The following is a 19,968-nucleotide window of genomic DNA, read 5'->3' as shown; positions in this document are numbered from 1 at the left end:
GTTGCACATACAAAAGTTACAAAATTTGCGCTTCACCGAACTACAAATTATTTAATTTCATTCTCCGACAATTTCACGATATGTCATAACTTTAGAAAGGTCGTTTTTTTATTTTGGTACTGTCAGCATCGTTCATCATAGGAATACTACTGGTATGCATCCACAGCTTGCGGTCTTGTGGTTTCCATTGCGACCCTTGATCGAGGGGGTAGGTCGGATCTACTCTGCCAGAGTGTGTGTGTGTGTGTGTGTGTGTGTGTGTGTGTGTGTGTGTGTGTGTGTGTGTTGTCGTTATCTCCATCAACATACAGTGCACCGAACAGGAGTCAAATAAAAATACTTGCATCAAGCAGGTGAAGATCCCGAATGGGGTCTCCCAGCCAATAACGCCGTATGCACACTTCATCTTAATGATATGCGGCAGCAGCTGCAGGTAACAGCTACTGATCACAAACATCTTAACCAAGAGTGGCCAGAGATGAGTGTCACGCCATGTAAATGACAAGCGGTATGAAACCCGACAAGAATGGCTGCTGTCAGTCAATGCATTTCAACTTTAACTATTTCCGCGAGAACACTGCGAAGGGGTCCGGTATGCGATGGATGTTCATAGTGTGATACTTTGCAGCGGACCAAACAACACTGACTGCAGCAATGTATTGTAGTATGAAGATTCACCTACTTTTAAATGATTGAAAGTGTCGAGGGTGTAAAGTTTTGAGGACAGAACATAACTCAGTAAGCTGTAAATATTTTTCGTTAAATGTTGCAATCTTGTAACAGAAATACACGCGTTTACACAGTTTACAATGTGACAAAGTTACGACAGTTGTCAAACGAATGCATCCTAACACAACAATGGTAAATCGTAAATTCTAACTAGAAGTTTCTTTAGAAAATTATTTTTACAACTATGTCATGATATTGCCCAGTACTACGATAAACCAACCGATTCCAGTTCAAAGTTCGGTGCTATTTAGGATGACAATCAAGTCTCCGGAGGATGGCTAGTTTTGTGACAAGTTGAGCAAAAGATTACCCAAGGTCGCTCGAGTTTACAGTGGTCAACCTACAAGTTTACAACTCTGCTCACGGTACTTACCTTAGCTACAATGAGCTGTCGCCTGCATGGCTGCTCTCATCCTCTGAAAACTAATTAGGTCTTTGCTGATTTTTCCAGCAGGAGCTCTCCCTATATTTCTCATTATACGAAAAAACATGTACTCCTACCTAGTCTTGAAAGGTGGCGACATGCACATGCATGGCTGGAGCAGTGTGCATATTAAAATGCCCTCTCAACCCTAGCCAGAAAAATTAACTAACTGGCTGGTTCGTTTCTCCACAGTTGGAGCTTAACGACGCTACATTTAATATCTAGATGAATGTCAGCCACAGTGGATGCAGTGTTCACACAAATGTACCCTCTGTATCGTACAGAGCATCAGAGCATTATGCACCACGTTCTGCACTTGACGCCATTTCAGAGAAGAGTCCTCGAAAATTTCACTCTAGTCTTTCTCGTAGCCGAACTGTCTCCCCATCTGGGTTCTTACATTCTCCACATCATTGCTTTTTACGACCAATAGGGGCGTTCCTCTTATTTTTGTGGAAACTCTTTCTGCCAATCACAAGGCCTCTACCATTAAACTGCGTCGAAATCTCAGCTGTTTTCTCCTTCCTAGTTCGTTTCCGCCCGTCGGATGCTTTGTGTTCACTCCAGACACCTAAAAGATTCATGCGTACATCACATGTGTACCACTCACTGTTCACGTGATCAGCTGCGTCACTGGTTTTGTTCACATCCATTAGGAATTCCGGAACGCAGTTTTCTAAAGCTTCTTTCTGTCCTACTTCTGGTGGCCTGTTACTTGCTCTCCAGTATGCGTCACCAGTCCGGTCGCGACTCCCTCCGCAAGACGACCCCTAAGCGGTTTTCGTGGTGCCTCCCGGGGTGTGGCCTCTGCTTCTGCCCACGCCTGCTTCCACACAAAACGTTTCTTCTGGCTGCTTGTTTCACCTTCTGATCATTGACATGCATATTATATAGAAGCGGTGTGTTAATAACGTTGATTGAGTGTCATCCCTTTTGCATTACATACTTATACGCAAAGTGCTCATTACTGCCGAAGTAAGTTAGGTGTCATATTCACCTTCCCGTTACGATGTACAAAACTCTTATGTAAGTGCGAAATTGACCTTCATTTATTCTGCCACCTTACAAGGGCACCGACGGCTCAGCATGGCACAGAGTACAGAGATGGCTCAGCAATGATTTTTTATCATGACTCATTCAAACTGCCATGGTCGTGAGTCAGGGTGGTTATTTCAAGATTCTCGATGACGAAGCACACTGTGCGACAAAAAGAGAAGGCTCGGCACCAACGATTTAGAGGAGGTGACAAACAAAAGATAAAAATTTCTGAGAAACTGGATGATTTACTAAACCGAAGGAATTCAAAAACTGAGCAGAACAATAATACATTGCTTCACCTCTTGCGCATATGCAAGCAGTTGTGGGATATTCTCCTGCGGCATATCGTACCAAATTCTGTCCAATTGGCGCGTTATATCGTCAAAACCCTAGCAGGCTGAAGGGTGCTATCCATAATCCTATGAACGGTCTCAACTGGATGTGATCTGGCGACCTTGCTTGCCAACGTGGAATTGCCAAGCGGAAGGACAAGCAGCAGAAACTCTCGCCAAGTGCAGGCTGGCTTTATCTTGCTGAAATGTCATCGCAGGATAGCTTGCCATGAAGGGCAACAAAATGGGGCATAGATATCGCCCGTGCACTTCTGTGCTGTCAGATTGTCATGGATGACAACCAAAGGGCTTCTGTTATATCAAACGGCCTTCCACGGCTGGGTGATGAACCATGGCGGCCGGGAGTCATGTGCTAATGTACCACAGCACAATGTAAATACCGCACTAAAATTACGCCATTTCTTTTCGAATGCATTCTGGCATGCAAATAAAATGGACAAATACACGTTTTGCAGTTCTCTCTTCCCGATAACTAGAAACCATTGTCAGGTACTGTAATAATAGTCAGTCGACTACTATCAAGTCGGGGAAGAGACGCATCTCTTGGTTTTAGACTGCCATGATCTGGTGCAACGTCATCCATGCTGGTACTAAGAGCACTGCACTGCTCACAGCACCACGTCAGTGTTTTCCTTTGAAAGGGCATGTAAATTAATGTGGAAGCAACATATAAAATTCTATAGATTATCTGATCAAGAGAGACTTCTCCAGTAGTTCTTTGGAGGAGAAAGTGAGAGTTTAAGAGTTAGTTAGCCCTACTCCAAATTTAAATGGAACATGGGCAGGGCGTAGGACCTGCCTCAGCGTTTGGCCTCAGACGACGTGTGTAGAAGCAGGTCTGAATGAGGGGCGGAAAAATGTAAAATACTGTCTAAATAATTACGAGTAGAGTATGAGAGACTTTTGAGGGGTATTCGACTTATTGGTGCTGTGACACAGTAATCAATCGTACTGACTGGTAGTTCGTCGACGGCGTTTTGGTTCTGGCTGATACCTATCTTCTTCGCTCGTTTTCTTAGTTTTAGGCTTCCATTCTTAGAAATCCCTCGAGTTCAATTTATACACTTAAATTACATTCATTTACAGTTACTACCCTGGTAAGTCGTAAAATAAAAGATTATAGAAAGCGGTAAAACAAAAGCAATTGTACGAGGAAATTGCGCTCTCCCGGACGTTATGACGGTATTATTGACCGAAGCCGCTACTATTCTGTCGAGTAGCTCCTCAATTGGCATCACGAGGCTGAGTGCACCCCGAAAAACGGCAACAGCTCATGGCGGCTGGACGGTCACCCATCCAAGTGCTGGCAACGCCCAAACAGCGCTTAACTTCGGTGATCTCACGGGAACCAGTGTATCCACTGCGGCAAGGCCGTTGCCTGCATGGAATACAGGGAGGGTGAAAATTCTAGGACAGATTAATGCATTAATAAAAAAACAGAGCGGCGCGGGATTAGCCGAGCGGTCTAGGCGCTGCAGTCATGGACTGTGTGGCTGCTCCTGTAGAGGTTCGAGTCCTCTCTCGGGCATGGGTGTGTGTGTTTGTCCTTAGGATAATTTAGGTTAAGAAGTGTGTAAGCTTAGGGAGTGATGACCTTAGCAGTTAAGTCCCATAAGATTTCACACACATTAGAACATTTGAAAACAACAGAGTGGTTATCATAAACATATAAAGAACACACTTGATCTGTTTATTTTTGTAACATTGCAGCGCACTGGCTAAATTTTACACGTAACGCCACTCAAGATGACTATGCTGCGTAGGCTCCCACCTTTCAAGGTGATAACAGCCTTGTTCACAGATCTGGCTTGACAAACACTCGACTGGCCCGTTACTTCATCCAATTTTAATCGCATAGAAAATATCTGCTACTTCGGAGAAAGGCTGAAACAGATGGTCCTTTCATCAACAATGAGTATCATTAGATGGATATGGCGTACAAACATTTACCAACACTCAGTTGTTCTGGTATTTCATTTCTCCAGGTCTGCTTCTCCATTCAGTCCTTTTTTGGCCACTTCCCAAAGTATTACGTTTGAAAACTCATTCATAACATGATAATCAAGCAGTTGCCCAAATGAACTTCGTAAAATTTTTTCGCTTCAGACACATACAACCAAAATTTTGTTTGCAGGAATTTCTTGTATTCACAAGCCACTACCTGCTGGATTCTCGAGATCAGTATCTCAGAAATACCGTTAAATATGAAACTGAATAACCAAGAAGAGACGGAAGCATCAATTAACATGAAAAAGCAAAACATTTAACAGTGTTACCGTTATTTGGTTACCCCTGGCTGCCACTCATTGATTCAGAGACGTGGTATGCTGTCTGTGCGATACTTCAGGTGGTCTCTTGGCAAAAAAATCTCATCACTGAGTAACATTTAGAACCAGCTTTGCTGGTAGTGTATGAGCTTCAGTTGCTCTCTGCAGTCCATCCCCAGATATAGCAGGTGTGAATCAGCCCAACGGCACTGTTGCCCAATTTATGCAGTTGATGTTGTCACCTTATTGTCTGTGGAGAAGATGTCTTTTAAAAGTGGGAGCTGTACCTTAACCTCTGGGCGTTAACGTTTCACCAAACATGACGTGAATCTCCGTGTGGCTGTCTGTCTCATCTTCTTATGCAGCCAGTTTCAACGTCGCAGTCTTGCTAGTTACCGTAGTGGTTAACACATTAGATTCACATTCGGGAGGACGGAGGTTCAAATCCCCGTCCAGCCATCCGGATTTAGGTCCTCCGTGATTTCCCTAAATCAACTCAGGCAAATTCGGGGATGATTCGTTTGAAAAGGGCATGGCCGATTTCCGTCCCCGTCCTTTCCTAATGCGAGTCTCTGCTCCGTCTCTAATGACTACGCTGTCGACCGGACATCAGACTCTTCCTTCCTTAGTATAACTATTTTCTATACTGTATTTCACTTTGCGTAATAAAGAAATAAAAAGGGCTGGAGGTGGGACTCATTATTAAACCGCCTCGGGCTTTCGATTGTCTCCATAGCAGATAACTGATTGTCAAAGAGAATTCAAAATAAATTCGAAGTTTTAATTAAGCCGTTTGAGGAGGCGCTGGAGATATCGAATCTTTCTTCATATAATCCAGCTCATTTGACGGGATATTTCTTCAATAAGAATTTTTACGACAACTGTGAATCCAAACACTAACGTCGTTTCTGGCATCTTTAATCATCCTGAGGAAACATTAAGTCTAAATTTTAATTAGTCTTTGTGACTTGCAAACAACAGGTTTATAATGTTTTCTCTCCGTCTCCTCACCCCCATTTCCCTCTTTCCATCATACAGTCCCATCATACAATACATCACAAATATTATCTCTGATATCTGCCTCGAAAACCAGTGAAACAATAAAATAAATGCACTGTGATGACATTATTCATATGGAATATAGCAAAGGAAGAAACTGTAAAGGTAGATAATAAGAAAATACTGACTTCTACCCTTATTAGCTGATAGCTTCAAGCAAATTATACTTCTTTTCTTTATTCGCTACCTCCATAAAATATCCCCCAATTGTAATCTCTTTCAGTTTCGCTATTAATGTGTACTGTAGAACAGGACTGAATAACTGAAATATCGACAAACCGGAGTATTTACTATCTGTACATTTTACGTGCATGGGGTACCAACATCTACATCTTCATCTACGTAGATACTCCGCCGTGGAGAGTTCCCGTACCACTGTTAGTCATTTCCTTTCCTGTCCCACTCTCAAATACAGCGAGGGAAAAACAACTGCCATGCGGGATTTGCCGAGCGGTCTAGGGCGCTGCAGTCATGGACTGTGCGGCTGGTCCCGGCGGAGGTTCGAGTCCTCCTTCGGGCATGTGTGTCTGTGTTTGTCCGTAGGATAATTTAGGTTAAGCAGTGTGTAAGCTTAGGGACTGATGACCTTAGCAGTTAAGTCTTATAAGATTTCACACACATTTGAACATTTTTGAAAAACGACTGTCTATATACCTTCACATGAGCCCTAATTTATCGCATCGTATCTTTGTGGTCCTTAACCGCCGTATATGTTGTAGGTTTTAGAATCGTTCTGTAGTCAGCTTTAAATCCCGGGTCTCTAAGTTTTCTCAGTAGTGTTCCTCGAGAATAATATCACCTTCCCTCCAGAGATTTCTATTTTAGTTCCTGAAGCATGCTCATAACACTTGCGTGTTGTTCGGACCTACGAAAAACAAACCTAGCAGCCCGGCTCTGAACTGCTTCGATGTCTTCCTTTAATCTGACCTATTATGGATCCTAAACACTCGAGCAGTACTCAAGAACAGAAGGCAGAAGTCGTCGGGCCAATGACGTATCTGTGGACTATTCCACATGCTCGTACCTTCTTTAACAGCCTGCACTGAGGCACAGTGTGAAACGCTTTCCGGAAATTTGGAAACATGAAATCTGCCTGCTCCCCTCCTCCATAGTTCCCAGTATAAAACGTGCTAGAACGAGAAGCTGAGCTTCGTACGAGCGAAGCATTCTGAAATCATGCTGATTCATGTACAGAAGATTCTCGGTCTCAAGAAAACTTATCATATTCGAGCTGACAATGTGCTCAAAGATTCTGCAACAAACCTATGTTAGGGATATTGGTCTGTAGTCTTTAGGGTCTCTTCGTTTGCCTATCTTATATATTGGAGTCACCTGTGCTTTTCTCTATCCGCTCGGGACTTTGCCCTGGGGAAGAGATTCGTGATAAATGTAAGCTAGGTAAGGGGCAACTGCTGTAGAATACTCTTTAAAAAAACGAATAGGGATTATGTTCGGTCATGGTGATTTATTTATTTTCAATTCTTTCTGTGCGATGGTCAACCGACAGTATGTTTGTACGATTCTCCTGCGTGGATGATTTCTTAACCGCGAATTTCGTTTTGCTATCTTCAGCTGCCGCATCAGAGTGGTCAACAACTGACTGGATGGAAGCCTTAGACCCCCTTAGCAATTTTACTTAGGACCAGAATTTTATCAGGCTCCCTGCAAGATCTTTTGGTGAGGTACGATGGGGGGGGGGGGGGGGGTAGTTGTTGCATGCTGCGGGCGTAGTTCTCTTCACGGACGCACAATCTCTACTAGACTTTTCTTATCAACATTTGGGACTTCTGTTTGAACTGAGAGTGCAAGAGTGTCTGCTTCTTCAGCATTTTACGAATCTCGTTATTAAACCATGGTGGGTCTTTCCTGTCCTTAATCCACTTACTAGGCACATAACTCTCCAGATCACTGTTTAGAGTCTACTTAAGCTTTGCCCATAATTCCTCTGCGTCCATCCTACTGGAACTAAATGATGTCCATTCAGCGTGTAACTGAGATGCTAACAGCCGCTTATCTGCTATTTGTAGCATAACCAACCACCTAGCCCCCTTAATAGATTTATTAACTTTCGGACCATAGTTGCTAAAATGACATCGTGATCGCTAATCCCCGTTTCTATAATGACGTTGTCGATAAGGTCCGGAATATGGTAGCTATAAGGTCCAATATATTTCTGTTGCTTGTGGGCAGCAGACCCAGCTGCTCAAGACTGTTTTCAGAACACTTTTTATAAGTACTTCGTACGGCTGTTCTGTCTGTATCTCCATCAATAAAGCCATATACATACCAGTCTACAGGATGAAAAGTATTTAAACCGACAAACTTTGGGAGGTTGTAGGGGACATCAAAACAAATATTTTCCCTAATGTCATTTTTTCCTATGAGGAGTATTTAAACCGGTAGAGAAAGATTTCTCTGGCGGCGAATTAATTAAACCAACAAACACTTTTCCGTTTTTTATGACCAAGAGACAACACATTAACACAACACAATTTCAGTTTCAGTTGATTTTCAAAAATGCCTCCATTGACACGTAAACAAAGGTTACACCGTCGGATCATGTATTGTCTGACACGGGTAAAAACTGCAAGAGTCACAATTGCTCTCAAAGGACTGTTCTTACATTCAGCTGATTCGTCCCCATGTTACGTGCAATTGCACGAGTGCTGATTGAAGGATCCCGTTCCACATGCTGCAAGACAGCTTCCTCAAATTAGAGCGTTCTTACCGTGCTACGGCGTCCGTGTCCAGGTAATCTGCTAAATGACCCGGTCTCACGCAGACGTTGGTACATAGCATCAAAGGTCGTATGGTGCGGGATACGGCGATTAGGATATCGTTGATAAACCGGCTGTGCAGCTCGTCCGTAGTGGTGCGCTACGTAGTACGCACCAACCATATCAGCGTACTCGCTCCAGATGTGTCGCTCAGTTAGTAAACAGAGACAATGCACTATTACACTGGTGGACAGTAGTCGCCTACAACTGAAGAGCATAATACCCCTCTAACAACTGAAGAACGTAATACGGCCTCTAACAAATGAAGAGCGTAGTACGGCCTCCACCGGTTTAAATAATCCTCATAGGAAAAAGTGACATTAGGGAAAAAATATTTGTTTTGATGTCCCCTACAAGCTCCCAGAGTTTCTCGGCTTAAATACTGTTCACCCTCTATAGTCGATAGGTTAAAGTCGCCTCCAACTACTATTACATCGTGTGGATATACACGTGATACTGACCGTAGACATTTTTCGAATGACTCTAGAGCTGTAACAGGGGAATCGGGTGGCCGTTAAAACATCCAATTTGGTTTTACCTAGACCTGTTATACTCGACCAGATAACTTTTCTATCACACTGTACTTCGACCTCGAGTAAATATTTCTGTCAATTGCAATGAACGCTCCCCTTTCTATGCCCTCTAGTCTGTCTTTGTGATATACGTTCTACGATTAACTAAATATCTTAGAGCACTCTAATTCGGGTCTCAGCCAGCTCTCGGCCTCGAGAATAATTTGAATGGTTGAACTTGCGTCGACGGCAGTACATTCGAGAACTTTGCTACGAATACTTCAACAATTTATTTACAAAATTTTGACAGTCGAAGTGTCTTTACTCTGAACGCGATTTGACTCCCTTGCTGCGTATCGACTGGCGAGTGTTCATAAGAGCACCTCGAACTGCCACCTAGTCTAAAATACCCTCATGTGCACTCCACTAGTACACTGCTACCCGACTATCTCCTTCCATTGTATAGTGCACCCCGACATATCAAGTGGCAGTCCTACAAGTCCCAAACCGATAACGAAGATCTAGAAATTTGGAGCTAAGATCGTCACAGAGTAGCCGAATCCTTTGTTTGAGACCTTCCACTCGGCTCCAGACCAAAGGACCCCATCAACTCTGGGAACAATGCTGGAAATTACGAGCTCAGCTTGCGCCCCACGCTCGAAGCCAGCAGCCGAGGATGGTCTTTGAATCCATGCGACAGGCGTCGTGGTCGCCCACGTGAGGGACAACTTGCAGGCGACTGTACCCTGCACGCTCGATAAGCATTCGGCAAGGCCGCATCGACATCTCGGATGAGGTTCTCCGGCAGACATACAGAGTGCACGTTGGCTTTCTTTCCAGCCCTGAACTCTATCTACCTAAGGGACTTCTTAACGCGCCTAACGTTGGAGCTCCCGTTAATTATCAAACACCTCCCCTTCGTGTGTCTGTTTCGACCCTGCTGAGGGAGCGACCACATATCCATTTACAGGGCGAATGGGCGAGGCCACAGAGCCACTCTCCACACTGGAGAGTTACCTCTCGCCACTCACTCTGCTGTGAGGGCGTATCCATCGTTGCGGATACACTACGCGCTGCCTCGGCAGCAGAGTCCGTGGGCGGAACAAACAACACCTGAGGTGTCCCGTGAGATGCGCCAGATTCTCCGCCACCGCAACACTCTGAGGCAGCAGCCTGAAGGTGATTGACAGTAGCCAAAAGCGCACTCAGCTGTCGCGAACTGCGGCAAGCTCGTCCTGCGTCCGCACACAGCATGCACACCTCCGACTCAGCCTAGCAAGGCTAACTGAAGAAGTACACTACCCTCCTCTTATGTCGCTAATGGGATCTGATGTCTCAGTGAGGTATATAGCTGGCCGCTCAGAAGAAATTAAACCTGTGTTACAGACTGCCTGAATTTATCATTTCAAAATGGGAGCTCACGCCTCTCAAACAGAAAAACGAGTTCGAAGTTTAAGAAATATGCTGTGAGGAAAACACAGGAAAAGATGAACTCTTAACTTGCCGCTCTACAGATGTTTATCACTCGGGGACTGGAGCCTCACAGAAGATATGCTTAAAACGTAACGCTAATTTTATTTTTCCGCGTTGAAACGTCCCCTTAGAAGAATTATACAAGACTGTGCTTAAACTGACACACAATATTTTTAGCGCAACGCTATCTGACTTTCAAAAATCCAAAAAAAAATGGCCCTGACTAACATTAACCTATACGTTTCACAAATCGCTTACCTCACAAAAATCTTGGTTACTCGAACTACTGCAATACAGCGAGCGCCACTACTGCTAGCTAAATAAAAGATTCAAACTACGGAAGGCACTAACTACTGATAGGGATAGTTAGCAAATGAAAGATTTTAATAGAGAACAAACAATGTATTTACCTTAATCTCATCAAAAGTCATAATATATATAGCAGTTCATGACATCCAGTCTTACAAATTTCGAAACTCCGCCATCTCTCTTTCCACATCCACCACTGCTGGCGGCTCACCTCCAACTGCCCAACGTTACGCGCTGTTAACATCCAGCTTCCCAACACTACAATGGCGAGTATTACAACAATGCCAACAAGCCACTGACTGCACACAGCACAGCCAGTGATTTTCATACAGAGCGCTCAAGAAGAAACCCTAAACAGCGTACTTAAAGCGTGCGGTATTAGTTCGATTCGCGCGATTTTTAAATTTTTGTGTCGGTAAGCATGTCTGAAAAGTATGTGCACAGTTTTAGCCATGTCAGAAATATAGCCTGTAGTCAGTTGTCAGAAATTTTGCATTTGTTTTAGTTCTATCGGCGATTATTTATTTTGTATAATGACGAAGATGATGTTTGTTTTGTGGAACATTCAACTGGGCGGTCATCAGCACCCGATTTTGCGTAATAATGAATGAGAGAATTTGTGTTATACTGCGCTACAAGAACATAATAACGTGCAGCTTAGCCGTGTTTAGGTGTCTTATTCCCACAGTTATTCCTAGATAGTAAGTCCATTATGTACGAAATTTGCTCAGATTTCTACCGCGTTTCCAGTGTTACGCTGTAATAAAAAGAGGCATAAAAATTTGGCGTTAACGTATTAAAAGTATGGGGCAATAACAATGGATGTATTAATAGTGAAAGATATAAATATCGTAACATTATAGAATTAGAATAATGTATAGGGACTAGAACTGCACCAAGCACCAAATGTTATTAAATGGTATGAATTTTATAGAAATTTTACATTTATACTTTTTAGGTTCGCTACTTTATTTCCAGTTTTATAATCTTAATTTTGTCCTCCTTCTACAGTTTTCGGCCTCCATTCTGGTATTTTAACATTTTTAACAGAATAACAGAACTGATTTTTTGCAGTTTTAAGACCCTCACTTGTTAAACTCATAGCTCATAGCATCCCTAACACTATCGCCCCCCCCCCCCCCCCCCCCCGGTCCACACCCTTATCTTCAACTCCGAATCACCATCTCCCCATCACACCTTTTTATAATTTCACTGTTTTAAGCAGTTTACAGATCATATGTCCCGATTGAAGGGCCTAGAACCGCTCGGCCGCTGCGGTCACAGGTTCGAATCCAGCCTCGGGCATGGATGTGTGTGATGTTATTACGTTAGTTAGGTTTAAGTAGTTCTAAGTTCTAGAGGATTGATGACCTCAGATGATAAGTCCCATAGTGCTCAGAGTCATTTGAACCATTTTGAACCCAATCATTCCCACGCCATTTCCCCTCACCTCTCCCCTACCTTGAACATATAACTATTTCAGACACCGCAGGTGCGAAACACAGTACTGTGATACGTGCTTCTGAGTGGACAAGATGGGTTGCAGATGCAGCCATCTAAGTAAATTCTGCCTTTATGTACAATTCTTTTCTTTTCTACCTATTGTAAAATATTAGATGGTACAAACTCAGTTTTGCATTGTTTTGGGTCTGAAAATGATCCAGATGAATCGGAACAGGTAAACTAATTAAAAATATTTTAACACACGGTGACAGATGGCAAAATTTATATTAAGTAAACACACACAACCATCACACCGTGAAAGTGAAGTGTCAATCAAAATGTGTCCGGTAACGCCGAAATTCGGACATCTGGTGTACGCATACCAACGAAGTAGAACTCGGGGATGACCAATATGGATAATAATATCACAAGATGAAGTAGTAATGTAACCTAAACGAAACTTGCGTACTGGAAACTTGTTTCTTACCATACAATAGGAGAACAACGAGAGAAATACTTTATTGTAGTAACATATCAAAAACCATTTGTTACGGGACAGTTTTTTCATAGCTGCTCCATGTCCAAATTTGCCTACCCAAATTAAGTTGAAATTACTGACGACGCGTGACAATGTGAAAGTTAATGAAACAAACATCAATGATTGCGAAACTAAAAAGTACTTCCTAACTACATTTCTCTTTGGTGAAAGATATACGTAAAGTTTCTCTGGAAGCGTGGGAACGTGAGGGGCACAAGTGTCCAATGGCTAGCAAATAGTAAAAATGTCTCTACCTAAAAATCCTAGGACAGGTATTCTGGACGAATGGCAGTTGTCCCACATGCAGGTAAAAATCTCGCAGAACGCTGATGGCGACTTCCACTGGGCCGTAAACCGCAACTGTGGGAAGTGAGGAAATAATGCTCTCGAAAATGTTACGAGTCTGCAAGAGGGCGGAAACACGACGCACTGAGGCTGAGAAGAATCTGCTAGGCTCAAAGTAGATCCGCCGGAGTGTTTGTTTACACTTTCTAACACAGACGTGGGTCCGTTCAGCAAAATTATTTTTCAGCAGAAAGGAAGACCGTGAGTGTGTAAATGCAGCCCTTGTCTTTGGCAGAAACTGGAAACCACTCTCAAGGTGGGAGAGAAGCTCTGTTTCCTGCGCTCCTCTTAATTGGAGTACTGATTAATCGGAGCAGATTCTTGAGGAAATTGGAAATTCATGTTATTGTTGTAAACTTTGCGTTGGTCAGAACTTGTAAGATAAACAGCAACAGGGTGAAAAGAATCCAGTGCTTGCAGAACCACAAAGAATTTTTGAGTGGGATAATAGACGGGAAAGATCGTCTTAGGATGACAGAGAGGCGGTGAACGATCAGAGATCTGTAGAGAAGCAACACTTCGCCTTTGAACACTAGATAATCAAGACTTCATCTTAGATCTGCAAAGAGGGAGGACTCCCTGCCAGTGCCGTTTGTAGATGGCGGGGCTGCACTTATGCCTTTCAGCTATTACTGAAGCCCTCCTCTGCACGTCAGTTTTAGAGCAGTGGTAAGAATCAGCCACATTTAGGACGAATCGTCATGAGGGGACCAGGAATTTATTTGTAGCAAATTAGAGTCATGTTCTTAATTAATTAAACAGTCTGAAGTTGAACTTAACATATGCCTAGGCAAGGGGACTGGTATTTACATACACTTTCTAGCTTTTTTTCACTAATGTATTGAATAATTATGTAATTATACAATCCTGTGCCGAAGTTTATCATTTTTCTTTTACAGCGTATTCCAACCTTTGTGTATCTTATTATTATTAATTGTTTGGTCTGCTGGAATTCAATTATTTTATTTTTGAATAGAAAGGACAATTTATTGTGACATATAGTTTCATTTCGTAGAACGATGAAATCCTTTTCTATTATTATATCTGTGCGAGCTACGGTACCCGTTTTTCATGTTAGAGTGGGCCACACGTATTCAAATTCAGATGTTTATTACTTTCTATTGTGTGGCTTTTTTCTTAATGTCTTCATTTGATAATATGAAGAGCAGTCTGTTCACTGTATAGGTCACTGGGTTCAGACCTTATTAGCATCTCAGGTGTATGCTAAGTGCTCAACCGCAGACTCGCACATTACTTAACACAATTATTGTATACATGAAAGAAACATCTGTTACGGGCCAATGAAGATGCTTCATAAATAAGAAATTAAACACAAATGGCACAAAAGAAATAGCCTTCTTTTGGCGAAATAGACAGCCCACATCTAAAGTACAAGAAGGTGTCTCAGTATTACTCAGTTCCTCTTAATGAATACTGATGATACTTCAAGTCTACGGCACAGCAGATCCTATGAATAATAGCGTGCCTACTGAATCTTGGGACGGTTGCTGTGAAGTGCCACTTGGACCCCAGTGTTTCACAGACGGCTGTGTGTTGCAGGGTGTGGGACCAGTGTAACGTGGTGCAGGACTATCTGACGGTCTACGACGGCTCGTCGACGACGGACCCGGTGCTGGTGCGGCTGTGCGGCGGCGACGCGGTGCCCGACATCGTCAGCAGCGGGCCCAACATGCTTCTCGAATTCCACACCTCGCCCTACGACAACCCCTTCCACCCCGTGCCGCTCAGCTACCTGCCCGGCTTCGAGCTGGACGTGCAGGTAACGCGCCCCAGCTGCCACGAAGTAACGCTGCAGGCATTCTGAACGCTGGCACCTCAAACCTGGCGATGGAGTTTTATAACCTGTAGACACCTCCGTTGAAAGCAACACAGTATATAATTACTAGTTTCTTTATGTTTAGAGAAGGTTGCTGCTGCTTCTCAACTGCAAGCTGAACTGACGAATAACAGCTCCAGTTACTAAAAAACACTTTATCTCACTCCACGACTGCTACCGGCTGCAGTATGAAAGCCATTTTCTAATTGAATCTGAAACTGACAACGTATGTGTAAGCAAGCAACGTGCATAATAGGGTGTTAATAAACCCCTTCAGCTGCAATTAGTTATTTATTTTTCGATCACTACCGGTTTCACGGTAGTAAAGGCCACATCTTCAAGTTAACATCTATATAACAATAAATGGAGAAGGAATAACAAGCTTGAGACAGCCACTAATCTGTTAATTTTATAAAGTAATTTTTGATTACTTAAAAAATAAAAAAATAATTAAACCTTTCAAACGAGTATATTAAAATATACTATGTGATCAAAGGTATCCGGACACCTAACTGCAAATGACTTTCAAGTTCGTGGCGATCTCCATCGGTAATGCTGGTGACCCAACCCTATCCTTGATGACAGATTCAACTCTCGCAGGGCTACGTTCAAACACGTGTTGGAAGGTTTCTTGCGGAATGGCAGCCCATTCTTCACGGAGTGCTGCACTGAAGAGAGGTATCGATGTTGATCGGTGAGGCCTGGCACGAAGTCGGATTGGATTGGATTGTTTGGGGGAAGAGACCAAACAGCGAGGTCATCGTTCTCATCGGACTAAGGAAGGACGGGGAAGGAACTCGGCCGTTCCCTTTCAAAGGAACCAACACGCCATTTGCCTGGAGTGATTTAGGGAAATCACGGAAAACCTAAATCAGGATGGCCGGACGCGGGATTGAACCGTAACCCACGAAGTCGGTATTCCAAAAATCCCACAGGTATTCTACAGGATTCAGGTCAGGACTCTGTGCAGGCCAGTCCTTTACAGGCATGTTATTTCTGTGTAACCACTCCGTCACATCCCCTTGCATTATGAACAGGTGCTCGATCGTGTTGAAAGATGCAATCGCCATCGCCGAATTGCTCTTCAACAGTGGGAAGCAAGAACTTGTTTAAAACACCAGTGAAGGCTTGTCTGTGATAGTGCCACGCAAAACAAAAAGGGGTGCAAGACCCCTCCATGAAAAACATGACCACACCATAACACCACCGCCTCCGAATTTTATTGTTGCCACTATACACGCTGGCAGATGACGTTCACCGGGCATTCGCCATACCCCTACCCTGCCATCGGACAGCCACACAACGTTTTTCCACTGTTCAATCGTCCAATGTTTAGGCTCCTTACACCAAGTGTGGTGTCGTTTGGTATTTACCGGCGTGATGTGCGGCTTATCAGCAGCCCCTCGACCATGAAATCCAAGTTCTCTTCATCCCGCCTAACTTTTATAGTACTTGCGGTGCACCCTGATGCAGTTTGGAATTCCTGTGTGAGGGTCTGGTTACATGTCTGCATATTACACATTACGGCCCTCTTCATCTTTCGGCGGTCTCTGTCAATCAACAGACGAGGTCTGCCTGTACACTTTCGTCCTGTACGTGTCCCTTCACGTTTCCACTTCACTACCACATCGGAAACACAGAAGCAAGGAATGTTTAGGAGTGCGGAAATCTTGCGTACAGACGTATGACACAAGTGACACCCAATCACCTTGTTGTTGTGGTTCTTGTGGTCTTCAGTCCTGAAACTGGTTTGATGCAGCTCTCCATGCTACTCTGTCCTGTGCAAGTTTCTTCATCTCCCAGTACCTACTGCGACCTACAGCCTTCTGAATCTGCTTAGTGTAGTCATCTCTTGGTCTCCCTCTACGATTTTTACCCTCCACGCTGCCCTCCAATACTAAATTGGTGATCCCTTGATGCCTCAGAACATGTCCTATTAACCGATCCCTTCTTCTGGTCAAGTTGTGCCACAAACTTCTCTTCTCCCCAATCCGATTCAATACTTCCTCATTAGTTATGTGATCTACCCATCTAATCTTCAGCAATATTCTGTAGCACCACATTTCGAAAGCTTCTATTCTCTTCTTGTCCAAACTATTTATGGTCCATGTTTCACTTCCATACATGGCTACACTCCATACAAATACTTTCAGAAACGACTTCCTGACATTTAAATCTATACTCGATGTTAACAAACTTCTCTTCCTCACAAACGCTTCTCTTGCCATTGCCAGTCTACATTTTATATCTTCTCTACTTCGACCATCAACAGTTATTTTGCTCCCCAAATAGCAAAACTCCTTTACTACTTTAAGTGTCTCACTTCCTAATCTAATTCCCTCAGCATCACCCGACTTAATTCGACTACATTCCATTATCCTCGTTTTGCTTTTGTTGTTGGTCATCTTATATCCTCCTTTCAAGACAGTATCCATTCCGTCCAACTGCTCTTCCAAGTCCTTTGCTGTCTCTGACAGAATTACGATGTCATCGGCGAACCTCAAAGTTTTATTTCTTCTCCATGGACTTTAATACCTACTCCGAAATTTTCTTTTGTTTCCTTCACAGCTTGCTCAATATACAGATTGAATAACATCGGGGATAGACTACAACCCTGTCTCACTCCCTTCCCCACCACTGCTTCCCTTTCATGTCCCTCGACTCTTATAACTGCCATCTGCTTTCTGTACAAATTTGAAATAGCCTTTCGCTCCCTGTATTTTACCCCTGCCACCTTCAGAATTTGAAAGATAGTATTCCAGTCAACATTGTCAAAAGCTTTCTCTAAGTCTACAAATGCTAGAAACGAAGGTTTGCCCTTCCTTAATCTAGCTTCTAAGATAAGTCGTACGGTCAGTATTGCCTCACGTGGTCCAACATTTCTACGGAATCCAAACTGATCTTCCCTGAGGTCGGCTTCTACTAGTTTTTCCATTCAGTCTGTAAAGAACTCGCGTTAGTATTTTGCAGCTGTGACTTACTAAACTGATAGTTCGGTAATTTTCACATCTGTCAACACCTGCTTTCTTTGGGATTGGAATTATTATATTCTCCTTGAAGTCTGAGGGTATTTCGCCAGTCTCATACATCTTGCTCACCAGATGGTAGAGTTTTGTCAGGACTGGCTCTCCCAAGGCCGTCAGTAGTTCCAATGGAATGTTGTCTACTCCGGGGGCCTTCTTTCGACTCAGGTCTATCAGTGCTCTGTCAAAATCTTCACGCAGTATCGTATCTCCCATTTCATCTTCATCTCCATTCTCTTCCATTTCCATAATATTGTCCTCAAGTACATCGCCCTTGTATAGACCCTCTATATACTCCTTCCACCTTTCTGCTTTCCCTTCTTTGGTTAGTACTGGGTTTCCATCTGAGCTCTTAATATTCATGCAAGTGGTCCTCTTTTCTCCAAAGGTCTCTTTAATTTTCCTGTAGGCAGTATCTATCTAACCCCTAGTGAGATAAGCCTCTACATCCTTACATTTGTCCTGTAGCCATCCCTGCTTAGCCATTTTGCACTTCCTGTCGATGTCATTTTTGAGACGTTTGTACTCCATTTTGCCTGCTTCATTTACTGCATTTTATATTTTCTCCTTTCATCAATTAAATTCAATATTTTTTCTGTTACCCAAGGATTTCTACTAGCCCTCGTCTTTTTACCTACTTGATCCTCTGCTGCCTTCACTACTTCATCCCTCAAAGCTACCCATTCTTCTTCTATTGTATTTCTTTCCCCCATTCCTGTCAATTGTTCCCTTATGCTCTCCTTGAAACTCCGTACAACCTCTGGTTCTTTTAGTTTATCCAGGTCCCATCTCCTTAAATTCCCAACTTTTTGCAGTTTCTTCAGTTTTAATCTACAGGTCATAACCAACAGATTGTGGTCAGAGTCCACATCTGCCCCTGGAAATCTCTTACAATTTAAAACCTGGTTCCTAAATCTCTGTTGTACCATTATTTAATCTATCTGAAACCTGTCAGTAGCTCCAGGCTTCTTACATGTATACAGCCTTCTTTTATGATTCTTGAACCAAGTGTTAGCTATGATTAAGTGGTGCTCTGTGCAAAATTCTACCAGGCGGGTTCCTCTTTCATTTCTTTGCCCCAGTCCATATTCACCTACTACGTTTCCTTCTCTCCCTTTTCCTACTACCGAATTCCAGTCACCCATGACTATTAAATTTTCGTCACCCTTCACTATCTGAATAATTTCTTTTATTTGATCATACATCTCTTCAATTTCTTCGTCATCTGCAGAGCTAGTTGGCATATAAACTTGTACTACTGTAGTAGGTGTGGGCTTCGTATCTATCTTGGCCACAATAATGCGTTCACTATGTTGTTTGTAGTAGCTTACCCGCATTCCTATTTTCCTATTCATTATTAAACCTACTCCTGCATTACCCCTATTTGATTTTGTGTTTATAACCCTGTAGTCACTTCACTAATTCCCACTATATCTAACTTTAACCTATCCATTTCCCTTTTTAAATTTTCTAACCTACCTGCCCGATTAAGGGATTTGACATTCCACGCTCCGACCCGTAGAACGCCAGTTTTCTTTCTCCTGATAACGACATCCTCCTGAGTAGTCCCCGCCCGGAGATCCGAATGGGGGACTATTTTACCTCCGGAATATTTTACCCAGGAGGATGCCATCATCATTTAATCATACAGTAAAGCTGCATGCCCTCGGGAAAAATTACGGCTGTAGTTTCCCCTTGCTTTCAGCCGTTCGCAGTACCAGCACAGCAAGACTGTTTTGGTTACTGTTACAAGGCCGGATCAGTCAATCATCCAGACTGTTGCCCCTGCAACTACTGAAAAGGCTGCTGCCCCTCTTCAGGAACCACACGTTTGTCTGGCC

General features: G+C 43.2%; 1 protein-coding gene across 1 annotated transcript in view; it reads left to right on the top strand.

Moving 5' to 3' along the window:
- LOC126351067 (uncharacterized) overlaps positions 1-19,968 on the top strand; it is a 556,744-nt gene that overhangs the window by 491,995 nt on the left and 44,781 nt on the right. Inside the window, exon 6 of the mRNA XM_050002572.1 lies at positions 14,828-15,047. Coding sequence (XP_049858529.1) covers positions 14,828-15,047 — 220 coding nt within the window. The remainder of the gene's footprint in view (positions 1-14,827; positions 15,048-19,968) is intronic.

The sequence above is a fragment of the Schistocerca gregaria genome, chromosome 1, assembly GCF_023897955.1.
Source record: "Schistocerca gregaria isolate iqSchGreg1 chromosome 1, iqSchGreg1.2, whole genome shotgun sequence".
Lineage (NCBI taxonomy): Eukaryota > Metazoa > Arthropoda > Insecta > Orthoptera > Acrididae > Schistocerca > Schistocerca gregaria.
Note: the sequence above shows the minus strand (reverse complement) of the source record. Positions and strands in the feature narration are given on the sequence as shown.